Source organism: Gracilinanus agilis, chromosome 4, assembly GCF_016433145.1.
Source record: "Gracilinanus agilis isolate LMUSP501 chromosome 4, AgileGrace, whole genome shotgun sequence".
Classification (NCBI taxonomy): domain Eukaryota; kingdom Metazoa; phylum Chordata; class Mammalia; order Didelphimorphia; family Didelphidae; genus Gracilinanus; species Gracilinanus agilis.
Genome location: NC_058133.1, coordinates 387,574,536 through 387,588,287, shown reverse-complemented (window position 1 = coordinate 387,588,287; position 13,752 = coordinate 387,574,536). Strand labels below are relative to the sequence as shown.

Sequence of the window (13,752 nt, the reverse complement as noted above, 5' to 3'; positions counted from 1 at the left end):
TTTCTTTTTTCCCTCCCTCCCTCTCACTTTTCTTCTTTCCCTCCTTTCCTTACTTGAAGACAGATATTGCTATAAAGTTGTTAAACATTTTGCAGACTTTACGTATGGTAATTTGGCTTACTGAATTAGTCTGGACCAGGAAGGGGAAGAAGGGAGGAACTTGTATTTCTCTTATTAGCTTCAAGTCTCTTTTGAGGGGCTCTAGTTACCTACCTTGTGACCTTACAGATTAATCATAGTAAGGCTTGGGGCCCATAAAACATGGAGCCTGGGACCCTAATTTACTTAAAGAATTTCATAAGTTTCGGAGAAAAGGTGTCAAACATGTATTGACAAAGAGAGTTCCTCATTGGGAGTTCCCATTACCATTGAAATCACAGGAATGATCCTTCTTCCTATCCCTGTGAATATCATTTAAAGAGCAATTGGAGAACCCTGGAGATATTTCATTCTAATGGTCACAGTGCCCTTTGTAACACCAGGCAAATCACTGAACTTTTAAAGATTGTTTCTATAGAATGAGGGGTTCCACTTCGATGGCCTCTAAAGGGTCCCTTTGAGTTCTAAATTTATAAACCTATGAGAAAAGATTTAGTAGGAACATGATAAGACATTGTTAAATTGGTAAGTGTCAAATGAGACAGCAAACAGTTTGGGGTTCATGCCTATAAAAATCAGTTGAAGGAACTGGAGGTACTTTTTTCTGGAGAATAGGTGACTTCAGGGAGGAATAATAGTTGTCTTCAAGTATTTGAAGGGTTGTTTTATTATGGTGGACCTATTCTACTTGGCCCAAGAGCAAAGTGAGTGAGAAGGAACAAAAATATAATATAAAAACCAGTTAAAAGAACCCAAAAACAGTAACAAAAATTCATCCAACCCAGTACCAATAAGGAAAGAGAACCTAGTTAAATGCTTGTGACCTATTTTGGTATGCCCTTCTAGTGTGTCAGTTTTTTTTTTTTTTTAAATCCCTTAATTTCTGACTTAGTAACAACTCTAAGATAGAAGGGCAAGGGCTAGGCAAATGGAAGTAAGTAATTTGCTCAGGGGTCATATAAAGTAGAAAGTGTTTGAGATGAGATTTGAACCTAGGTCCTCTCAACTCCAGGCCTGGCACTCTATCTGCTGATCAACTTAGCTGCCCCCAGAGCTTCTTTGTTTGCTCAGCGTTGGTATAGATGATCGGAACTTGAAGGATTGTCTTTATTGGAAATAAGTTGTTGAAGCTACAGAGAGGCAGATTTAGATTTGACCTAAATGAAAGCTTCCTAATAATTATAGCTACCCAGAGTAGAATGGACTTACCCTGGAGGTAGCAATGAGATATAATCCTTTGTCTGTAGTAACCTCTCTACATCTTTCCTCTCTCCTCACCACCCGGAAATCAAGTTAAGTTATAGAGAGGATTCTTATTAATGTGCTGGTTTGATTATTTGACTTCTCTGATTCCTTCCAGCCCAGATTCTTTAAACCCCTCCTGGGACCAGCCAAACTTTTTGAAGGTGGCGGTAGTGGTGGTTGTCATTTGTACTCAGAGGAACAAAATGACATCACTATGTTGAAGTCAGTGTACTGCTTGTATGATTATGGCTGATCAGACCAATGTGAGGAAAAATCATGTAAATATCTGCACAGAAACTGCTAGAATAAAATCAACCTTAGTCACTTTAACAAGCATTGAATTTTTCAAGGCTAAGATGGGTTTGTGCTAATTTTCTGAATCATCTTGCCCTCTGAGGGGGAAATACCCACAGAAAACAAAGGAATTAAGTATCTGTAGACCCACTTTGGCGTTAATTGTTTTGGTCTGTCAGTTGAGTTTACAATTGAGAGTAGAGAATTCTTTTTTTTTTTTTTTTAAGATGGGTTTTAATGTTTTCAGAGTCTCTGCTCAAGTTCTGTTTAAAGCATTAGCTACAAATTATGTTTCAATCCTTTATTCCTTCTGTTTACACATTCAGCTAATCTTAGAGCTCCCCCTATTGACCAGTGCTATAATAAAACAAATTAGCCTTGGAGATCTATTTGAGTGATTAATGATGTTGAGAATAGTGTATTTTAAGCTCAACATATGTTTTAATGCTTATTCTATAGTAACCTCTCTACATCTTGGCTCTATAGGACTGTGTAGGATAGAACTTGAGTGATTCATTCCATCAGAATTTAGTAAGCACCTCACTTGTGTGTCAGACCCATATAGTGATCTAAATGAAAGCATCTCTGACCTCTAGAAGTGTGCCTTCCATGGAGGTGAGCGGGCAGGGCCCACGTGTACACAGTAAAATATATACAAACTACTTATGCAGGAGGTGGCCCTAGGCCAGAGAGGGCTAATTCCCAGGCACTGGGGAAGGAACAGGCCGTGCCAAGATGTGGAGGTGGAAGCTGGCCTGTTGTGTCACTGGAAACAGCGAGTAGGCCCATTTGGCCAGAATATGGAGTGTGTGAAGGAGACAGATTGGTAAGAGCCTGACCCTGAAAGACTTTCAATGCCCCTCTTAGGAGTTTGTTTTCTCCTAGAAAGCTGCTGAGGCCTAAAGGACTGTCCCCAGCAAAGGAATGACAGGATTCCCTCACTGTGCTTTAGAAATATCTGCAGGTAGGCTATTTAGAATCAGGGTGGCCAGCTGGGAGGCAATGCCATAACCTAGGTTAGAGAATGAAGGATTAAACTAGAGTGATGTTCCTGGGAATTGGTGAGGAATTCATAGGGGCCCACTACGTGCCAGGCACTGTACTAAACACTGAGGACACAAAGGCAAAGGCAGCCTCTGGCCTGAAGGTACTCTCAATCTAATAAGAGAAACAGCAAGCAAACAAACATGTACAAACAAGTGACATAGAGGATAAATAGGAAATAATTAACAGAGGAAAGGCATTAGAGTTAAGAGGGGTTAGAAAAGGCATCCTGTAGAAGATAGGATTTTAGTTTGGACTTCTGGGAAACCAGAGGCAAGAATGGCAGATAGTTAGGGAAAAGGCTCTGAGCCAGGAGATGATGAAGCATCTTGTTGGAATAGCAAACAATCACAGAGAATTTGGGGGAGAGGAAGGAATATAAGAAAACTGGAAAGAATGGGAGCAGAGAGAGAGGTTATGAAGACCTTTGAACCCCAAAAGATTTTGTATTTGATCCCAGAGAGTTAAAGGAAGCCACTGGAGTTTTATTATTATTTATCTGTGGGAATGGAAAGAAAAGAATAGATTCAAGATTTGAGGAGATTTGATCGATAAAGTTTGGCAATTGACTAGTTTATAGGGTGTGAAGGAAGAATAAATAGTCAAGAATTAATGAGATTGTGGATCTAGGTGATTGGAGAGGCAGTGGTGCCCTCAACAAAAATAGAAAACTTTTGGAAAAGAGGAGGTTTCGAGTGATGGTTCTTCTGTCTTCCCTGGGAGCACATATAAAAGGAAGCACAAGTGTATGCACCATTTGTGAGAGTGGTAGACAGGTAAGAATGTATTTGGAAATACCAGCTTCCTATTTACATATATACAATTAAAGTGGTGGTGTGCACATATTCGTGTCTTCCTTTCAATTTGGCATATTCTCAGACAGGTGTTTACAGATTTCTAATAGCCCGAGTATGGGATTTTACAACATATGTGATATCAAATATAACTACCATGTTCTTCTTCCCTAGCCCCTGTTGGTGTTGTAGACCAAAAGGATTTCTCTGGCCCTGCTGGTGATGTTTCTGTTTATGGCCTTGGAGTTGCCAGCCATAGCATGTTTCAAGATGGAGATGGCAGAAGGGAATTTAGAAGCCCAACCAAAACTCCACAATTGCAGTTTACTACTGAAGGAAAGGTATGATCAGTTAGAATAATAGTTTTTCAAATACTTTTCTGTGCTGGAGACAAGTCAGTAATATTTGATATACCAGGAATCAAAACATTTTGAGTATACATCATTTTCTCTGAGAGAGATTTCATTACCAAATATGTAAAAAAAGTTTTAGGTTTGGGGGTCTGTTTTGACTCTGGCCTATATAGGCTCAGGTAGCAACATGTTTTGTAGATTCCTGCAAACTACTACCTAGATTTTTAAAATTTATTTTCCTATACTTACTATACATTTACATCCTCTAGTGACAAGCACTGTGATGGGTTTTCCATCTGCATTGAATGTATGTTGGTTCGATTTCACATGACTAACAGTCCTGTGCCTCTCTTTTTTTCAAAAATATTCTCCTCATGAAGTAAGGTTGCAAACATGATATGTTATTGGACCTTGCCTTGTATATGAAGTGGTATATGCTTTCTGAGTGCCCTTGGAGAACCATCTTCTAAATTTATTAATTATTTTGCTTTAACCTTGACAGAGGAGAATTTCACTTAGCACTTATATTTACTAATTGTATCCTCCAAATTGAAAACTTTTAAGATGATTTCTAAAACTAAACCTGTGTTTTCATGATAGAGGTTGGATGACCTGAAGAGAACTAAAAGTTATTTACTGAAACTAAACTATCAGGATAGATTGCTAAATTGTGATTTCCTAGTCAAAAATTGAATTCCTCACATTATAGTTTTAAGGAATGTATGACCATGATGTATTTGTAAATCATTTGGTTTTTAAAGATTATAAACTATGTCAAAGAAGGGGTACCACTTTGGGCTACCAGGAAATTGGCATAAGTACCACTTTTAGAGTTATTCATATATTAGCCAGTCAGGGAGGTTCATCATCAGGTCTCTGAAATGGTTAACCCAGTTGTTTTTGTAAGAATGGATCAGTTTGAACCAAATTCTACTTGCTTTTTGAGAGTTATTATTTTGGGATTCATTACCAAGGAAATAATAGGACCATTTCAAGTTTGATAATCCTATCTGCTAATCCTCCCTGTGCTACTCTGACTACTGCCTTTTCTGCAAATGCTTTGAATCTCTCTTGGTATCTTTCTGTTGAAAGTGATTACAGTAAGACTCAGTGATCAATTCACAGTCACAAAAACTTTTGTAGCCATCTCTCAAATAATTATTTAAATCACTAGTCATCTAGGATTTTATAGGATAAAAATAATCCAGTTAGTCTTTTTTTAAAAATGGCAAAAAATGGGTCATTGATTTAACTTAATGATTGGGAATACTCGCCATTATGCTAGGTAAAAGTTTTCACTAACTATCCATTTCTTTTTTCTCTCCTCCCTCACCCCCATTCCCCATGCGTTTCTTTTTTTTCCTACAAACATATGTTTTATTTTATTTAACCATGAATAGTCCATTTCCATTTACCCACCATCACCACCCATTCACTGTTTTTCACCTCGATCTGCAAACCTATTACCAATCCCTGAAATGGAACTGCTTTCCGACATTTCAGAGGAAGACCTCTTTGGGGAGGTGGAACAAATCACACTAGAAAGCTTGGAATTCAATTCTCTAAGTGAAACTTCAGGGCATGGCGATTCTGAAGTATCCCCACTGGATTCTATCTTGGACCTGACCCTGTCCCCAGCTAAGCACTGCTACCCTTCTCCAGTTCATGGGAAAACTCTTAAAGGTGCTGACCACCAAGATACTGAGTTTGGCTACTTTTCATTCAATTTCTGCAAATGCTTTCCCACTAACTTCCCTTCACTGCTTGATGAAGATGGGTACCTCACTTTCCCCAGCCTCCCCAAGGTTTGCGTCTCCTTCCTTCCTGCGGACCTCCAGCATTATGTTCCTATCACATCGCCTTCATTTATTCCTTCTTTTCTCCTCATCTTTGGGCTGTTGCTTTCTGCTTTCCAGTCCGTCCCTTTCTCACTCACCTTCTCCCTTCCTCTCGCTCTATCTCTCTGCTACCTGGAGCCTAAGACAACTTCATTAAACACCTCTTATGACAATGACCTGCATGACAAAGCAGAGGAAGAGGAGGTGTGTAGCCCTGTTGTTTAATTGCTTCTACATAGACTGAAATTCTTCAGCTTGATGAAAACACCCTGAATCTCGTTATGCTTCCTGACATCAAGTAGAAACTGTAGCTTATAAACTTTCTCACTACCTACTTTCAGAAAAGTAGAGCTTCACTCATTTTCACAAGTAACTATATTGGTGCATGAGAAGTTAATGTAAAAATTATGTTGACTGCCGCCCTATAGCTATAGTGACCCGACTTCAGAGTAGAATATGATGTGATTTGCTAGTAAATTTGAATTAGCCATAGCCAATCCTGGTAATTTGTTTAAAAAACAAAAAAAAAGTCACATACACATGCAGAAAATCTTGCCATTGTTTAAATGGTCCATATTGGTTCTATTGGTCCTGATTCTTTCCTCCTCTTGTCTATACACAACCCATGAATGCTGTCTCTAAAAAGTAAACTTGGTTTATATGAAGGACCTGCTATGTGGAGAAATGCTTGTTTAGTAGAATTTTTTTAGCTTCATTCTCCCTTGCCCCCCAATGTCCACTCCCCCATGCCTTTTTTTTTTTTTTTTTTTTTTTGAGTTTGAGTTTGAGTTTGAGTTTGAGTCTCCCTGTCTCACTCAGGCTGTAAGTACAGTGACCATCCCTGGGCTTGATCCCACTGCTCATTGGCATGGAAGCTTTGGCCAGCCTGGTCTAGTTTGCCTTCCCCAAATACCTCTCAGGCATTCACCATAACTGGTGCCAGGCTTTTATTAACTCAAATCCATCAAGCTCAGGCTTCCGCCATTAGCAGGTACCCTGCACACCTGGATTTGTTCATGTCTACCACTGTGATACAAAGTCATCCTTTTTTGGTTTGATGGCTATCGTCTGGCCTCTCCTCCTTCCCTCCCCTATCCCTTCTTAATCTTTTTAAAAATAAGACATTTATAATTCAGTATTGATTTACTCTTAAATCTGCTAGAGGTAAACTATAGCCACAATCTTGAAACATTATAGTCCTTTTATTGGACTGTCGTGGATTTCAAATACATTTTTACATGGATCATCCATGAAGCTTAAAATTTCAGTACTAGTTAGTCTAAGGGGAAAATGTTACATTGTTATTAATTCCTTAGGAGAATAGGATCTTTTTTAATTTTAATGTATTCCTAGATAGTATGGAACATCATGGTGTTCTCTCTTTGGAATGGGGATCTGACAATTTTTATTACTTGATTATTGGTAGACAGAGAATTGATTTTTAGAAATTGTCCCTAAATTAACCAACCCCTATTTCATAGTCAGAAAATACAGTCTACTGCTTTCTTTTGATAAGTGCTATTGGTTAATTTGGTGTCTTCATCCCATTGTTTACTACAAGCAAATAATGCCTAATGGCTATGAAAAACTGGAAACGTTTATTATAGACTTAAAATGCAAATGTGTACCGAATACTATAATTTGGAAATCAGTCCTGTGTACTGTGAAGAAAATGGTACTATTGAAAGTCAGTTGAATGAATAACACAGCAATGTTAAATGGTTGTGTTTAGAACTAAAAAGGGATAGATATTAAACTGATTTTTTTTTTTTTTTGGTTGTTGAGCCACAGTTCCTACATTTGTAAAAAGACAGTACCTTCTACTTACCTTATAGGAATGTTGTGACCATATGATAAACTATGCAGATCTTCATGAGCTTCTCAGAAGATGGTGCTTTCTAAATTCAGGACAGTCTTTGTGTTTTCCTTTAGCTAGATAAACTGAGTTTTCAGATACTCTTGAAATATTTCAGTACATTATGACTCACAGTTTAGTAATTGCTTGCCTCTATCTAGTTTGCACTTTGAAAATTCAAACCTCTTAGGCTTCATTGTGTTGCTCTGCACACGGGAAATCCTTTAAAAATGTTGAGTTTTATGATAATGAAGTAAATGTTTTCATAGAGAATGGAGCTAGAAAACATATTGTTCATTGATGACAAAACTAGTGAATTCCTCTTAATCTCTCTTCCTCTTTTCAGTCTTATTTTGGGGAATGTAATTCAAGATTCAAATACATTCTCCTGGGAAACTAGAGAATTTTTCAGATTTTCCTAATGTGGTGACATAATTGAGGTCTAAGATTATTTTTTCTTTTATATTGATTTGATTCATCCTTCATAAAGGTAAACAGGTAACCACATCCTAACATTTTATTTAAAACTGGAAGCTTTTTGAAAACATAAATAAGCAAGTACAAAGTGTTGATTCTTTTTTTTTTTTTTTTTTTAAATATAGAACTCTCAAATACTTGACAAGCATACATGGAACATTTATCCTTAGGAAAATCTAACTCCCAGTTTTATTTTAAGTTACATATTCTCCCTTCAACTAGCCAACTAACTTGGATATTTGAAATTAGAGTTGATTAAAGGAGGATTTTGGTACAGTGTAAAGATTCCTAGATTTGTAGTCAAAAGATCTGAGTTTGAATCCAGGCCCTACCACTTTAATACTTGTGTGACCTTGGACAAGTCACCTAACCAATCTGAGCCTTGGTTTCATCATACATTAAAATTAAGGGAGCTGGACTAGATGATCCCTAAGACCTCTCCCAGTTCCAGTGTCCTGTGAACTGTGCTGCTTTGCACTGAATCCAATTTTTCACTCACCAATGGGAAAGGTATTCAAAAGCAAAACAAAATTTAGGGGCTAAAAGAGAGAGAGCAAGAAAATGGAGCTTCCCATCTCGACCATTTCACCCTTGCAAAAGATTACTTCAACTATTTGTACAACCACCTTAGGTGAAGGAAGACCAGAGTGGCTTAAAGTTTACAGCTGCTTCTGAGACTGAAACGATACAGGTTGGTAAAGTTAGAACTGGGTATTTTAACCTTAAGCAGAACTCAGTTGTATTGATTTAGAAGTCACACTAATACTCCATTTTTTTCCTGGTGATTTGCTGTGTGCCCTTTTAGGCGGGAACTGAAGAAGAGGAAACACAATTGGAGGTGGTGGATGCTTTTTTGTTTTTCCCCCTTCCTAAAATTAAACATCTGGTAGTTGCTGCTTGCCATTATTATTATTTGGGAGAAGCTTGCCAAGTTTATTTGTGAGTTTGGTTTGAGTGGTGGCTTTGGTTTTTGCTCCCATTTATTTTTAAAGTCTCAGATTATCAAAATCTGGCTCATTTCTGGTGCTTGTTGATACACTTATGTTTCTATTTGCCTTTTTTCCCCTCTGTGTGTGATTTAATTTCACAGAAGAATTCCTTGAGAGTAGAAGGGGAAAATATTTATGTCAGACATAGCAATTTAATGTTGGAGGTTTGTATAATCTAAGAAACCCATTCTGTTTTTATGGCTGCCAGGCTGCTAAGGATGGGAGGTCACTGCAGGCTGGCTGTCAATCCTTTATGAGCACAGTGCATGAAATGCATGGGGAAATGCCATTTGGGAGTGCATGTTGTCAGTCTTGTTCTCTTGTAGTAGCTTCTGAGAATATATCTTCTGGAAGTTCTTGAAGTGGCAACTGGGAAAAAATATCGTTGAATGAAATTTTGATCAATGAACCTTTTAAAATCAGATGTGGGTTTGTAAATAAACCTACTTATCTCTCTATAGGCCTCTGGATATAGATTTTAGAGAGTTTCTATTTCACTTTCTGTTCCCATCAATAGGTCTATGCTTTCTAAGATATTTTAAAATTCACGACTTGACCATTTAACCCCTTGAACTTCATCCACACCTTTTGTGTAGAAACCTTGGAGTTGGGAACATAAACATTTATTCAGACATTCTTTTTGACAGCATGATAATTGATAAGATTCTATTGATTACAAAACAAAGAACTTATTCATTCTGCAAGAGGCCCCTGTTGAATTCCCTGTGTCACAGCAGAACTTACATTTTTCCCTTCATATTTAAGACAGAATATGTGATATGTGTATAAGAAATTTGCAAATCAAAGTAATCTGACTAATCTCTTTGGTTGCTTTTTGGCAGCTTTGATAATTGCTAGAAATGTATTTTTCATAACTTACTAAAATCCTGCAAAGTGTAATGCATAACATTGCTTTGAAGAAATCCAAGAAATGTGCCTGATCTCAAGCCACAGTAATTTTTCCATGCCATGCAAAGGTGTTAGTTTTTGTTTTGTTTTTTACAGTTTTCTATTTTTAAAATAGTGATATGAGTCTCTTAAACAGTTACTCTGCTTGTGCATGAATGTGGAATAGCTAATTTTGGGAGATGCATGATGGTTTGCCCCCTCTGTACCAGGGAGAGGGACTTAAGACATGATAACATACAGTTTGCTCCTTGAATCTCAAAGTTTAAAGAACATTTTGCTTAATAGGTACCATTACTCCCATAAGTAAGATTTGCTGTTCTCAAAATGAGCAGCTGTCAAACTTTGAGGAGCCCAGTTTTTGGTTCTCCCTTGCCTATGTATATGTCACACTTGGTAAAGTATGATTATGACAGAAGGCTGCTTGTGTATTTTATAACCAGGGGTATGTTTGCTTTTAGATGGATACCTAAGTTGAATCCCTAAGCAAACCTTGGCAGCAGCCTACCTTCATAGTTTTAGTTCCATAAAGTATCAGAAGCAGTTCTTGGAATTTGCAGACTGCGCCAATTCAGTCAACTCTTGGTTATCTTTTTTTTTTTTACCGTGACACCATCCCAACCAGACAAGTATACTTTTCTACCAAACCTCTCATTATATGATTGGGGAATCCAAATTAATTTTTAAAATTAGCCAAAAACAAATTATTAGAATTGGAGACAGGAAAGAAGAAAAGGAATCATGATTCATTCCAGTCCAACACACACACATAAAACAATAGGGGGCATGGAGCTCTTTCAAGATACTCAGACTCTTTTAGCATAAATATTCTGAGATTGCTATTAGTTTCTTAGAATGAAAGATGGGAAAAAAGGAAAGGAAAATTAGACACATCTTAAATGTTAATAGGGACAAGAAAGTTAGCTGCCTCTTTTTCAAATTTTGACAACATTGAATATGGCTTTTGAGACTTGGCATTTTTCTTGTTTTTATTTTTTCAATTATATAAATTTGCTTTATTGTGTTTTGTTTTTGTTTTTTTCCTACTGGGTTTTTTTCCTTTTTTTGTCCCTTTGGATTTTTCTCCCTTTTTTCCCTTCTTTTTCTTTTTCTTTTTCTTTTTTTTTTTTTTTTACGTTGCACATTGCTAGGACCTGGATAAGACCCAGGACGACATACTGAAACATCAGGCTAGCATTAGTGAACTCAAGCGCCATTTTATGGAATCCACACCTGAACCACGTCCCAATGAATGGGAAAAGCGGCGTATCACACCTTTGTCTCAACAGACACAAGGGGTATGTCACTAGATACTTGTAAGCATTTGTTTTGTTTGGGCCATTCAATAAAATTAAAACTTCTGGCCTGCTATGTTGCAGTCTCCATCAGGAAGGTATGAAATGTTTCCCTTTCAATTTTTTAAGTTCTAACAATTTCTTAAAATACTAAATATATATTAACAATTTATTGTATTCATAGACACCATTCTTAGATATGAATATGTGAGAAGAGATAGACTAATTTTTTTTTAAGTTCAGTGGTTTCTTTCTCCAATACCTTGACACATGAATTAAAGTCTACAAAAAGATATTACAACGAGTATTTGAGGGTTAAAGTATGATTTGTAGTAGAAAGTTTGTTTAATAGTTAAATATAGTCAGTGAGAAATGTATAATTTTGTATGATATTCCTGTGAATAGCTCTTAAGCCTAACAGAAATGACAAAATGCACACAATTATGTAACTGTCTGTTTTTGAAATGAAGACTTAATGGTTCTAAAACATTTTCTTCCAAGCGTATCTTAACATACTTTGCTTAACATATTTTTTGTCTTTATTAACTAAAGTAAGTATTTTTTTTTAAGAATACTCTTTTCCTTTTGTTCCTCCTTTGTTTCAATATTCCTGAGTGGAGGAATCATTTCATTTTTATCCTTATATCCCCCAGCAACTATACTAGTCTTACATAGTAGGTACTTGATATATGTTTTTGAAATGAAAAGGTTAGCCTCTGTTTATTCTAACTCCTGCTGTGATGCTCCAGTGACCACTGTGTTACTCACAAATGACCTTCATGGGGCATAGGTATTAAATTTGGGGAGACCAGTGATTTATTATGCTGCTCATTCTGGTTTTTTTCTTTTTTAAAAGATGTGTAAATAGAGTTTCCTCTCTTAAACTCAAATTCTCTAGTGAATTAATTGCTATGTGTCAGGATTCAAATTGCAGTTTACAAGATCACCAGCCATTTATGGTCCAGATATAAAGATGCCATTTTGGTCATTTCTATATCTTAAAAACACAAAAGTATGTAAATGTTGCAATCAGAAGCTTCATGAGAGTTTAAAAGAAAAATTTATTTAATTTAGAGGGCAGTTAATTAAAACAATTGAACAATTAGGCTCCATTTTTATGACTGAAAATTTTTAAGGTGCTAATTAAATTTTAAGACACATAGGTAGCTGTTGTCTGTGACTATCGTGTTCTTCCTTCCAGGTGCTCAGAATTTATTGATAAAATGAGTTCATTGTTTTACAACCGGATGAATGTCTCTTGTGATGGATAAATGTACAATGATGTGATGCTATGTTTGTGTGTAAGATTAAGAAGGGAGAAGACTCTTCAGAAGCCCACCTTAACCACTGTCTCATCTCTGAAATGTTTGTTCTCCTGACTTACATTGTTTGATGTCTGTGTTGTTATAGGTATTCTGTATTTGTGTTATGTGTTAATTATCTTCGATGTTTACAATAATAGAGAAAAGACCATCTTTTCAAAATGGATATTTTGCCTGTGAAGGAAAAACAACAGATCCCAGCGGCCCCGATTGTGGAAGAAAAAGCTCAGGAGATGGACAAGGTGTTCACCTTGCATCCTTGTATCTGCCTTTGCTTTTTCCCCTTTCCTTTTTCTAAGCTATTGGAGGTCCTTTTCTGCTTCTGTGAACTTTTTTTTTTTTTTTGAGGGGCGTACCTTAGGATAGGATTTAAGAAATATTTTGATAGTTAATGGATCAAAAATGACATTTAAGTAACAGTGTTTCTTGGGAATATGGCTGTTATTTTTTAGATCACAACTTATTTCAGTGACTGTTATCTACCATGCATCCAAGGCAAAATCGCTGCATTTCATTGAGGTGGCTGGCCCTTGTGAAAAAGCATGAAAATGCTTGTTTGCAGAGCTGTTCCCAAGCATTGTGTTGAAATTGTCGAAGTGGCAATTATGGATGCTAACTGAAGTGATTGTGTTCAAAATTAGAAATATGATGGGCCTGGATTTTCATTAAACCTTCGAGCCTAGAAAAAGGTAGTGATATATTACAATAATAGCCCATTAAACACCAGAGCAGCCTCTGCTTTTTGAAAGAGCAGTGCTAGTTATTGCAAGTTAGAGTTCGCTCACTCTCTTATTTCTCCAGTGTTTTTTGTGTCTTATGTATTGCAGAGCAAATGTTTGCCTTACTCGAGGGCAGTTAGTACCAGTGGTGATTGTGTATTTGGATCTGCCATGTGCAGAGTACCCAGGGGAAGGATGCAAAAGAAATAGTGTGGTCTTGCTCTTAGGGAAGTTAGTTTTTTTGAGGGGACACTTTGAATTACTCAATCCCCATTTGTACAAGAGTAACTTAGGTTAAAGGAAAAGGAAGTATTTTGTAGAAAGACATTTTTCTCTAGGGCTAATTAGGTCAGTAGGTTAGAGTACTTGGCTAATGAAGCCAGGGCCCCAGATTTAATTTTCATCAGTTCCGTGTACCCCTCAAAAAACCAGTTAGCTATTCCTTTACCAATGCCCTCCTACTTAAGGGTAGACATTTAACATAGCTCCAGAAGAAACTCAGAACACATTGCTGACTTGCTA

General features: G+C 36.9%; 1 protein-coding gene across 1 annotated transcript in view; it reads left to right on the top strand.

Annotated features, from left to right (window-relative positions):
- The window catches only part of EPB41L2 (erythrocyte membrane protein band 4.1 like 2), a 268,113-nt gene that overhangs the window by 215,321 nt on the left and 39,040 nt on the right, over positions 1–13,752 (top strand). Inside the window, exons 11-14 of the mRNA XM_044675431.1 lie at positions 3,651–3,817; positions 9,090–9,152; positions 11,046–11,192; positions 12,652–12,753. Coding sequence (XP_044531366.1) covers positions 3,651–3,817; positions 9,090–9,152; positions 11,046–11,192; positions 12,652–12,753 — 479 coding nt within the window. The remainder of the gene's footprint in view (positions 1–3,650; positions 3,818–9,089; positions 9,153–11,045; positions 11,193–12,651; positions 12,754–13,752) is intronic.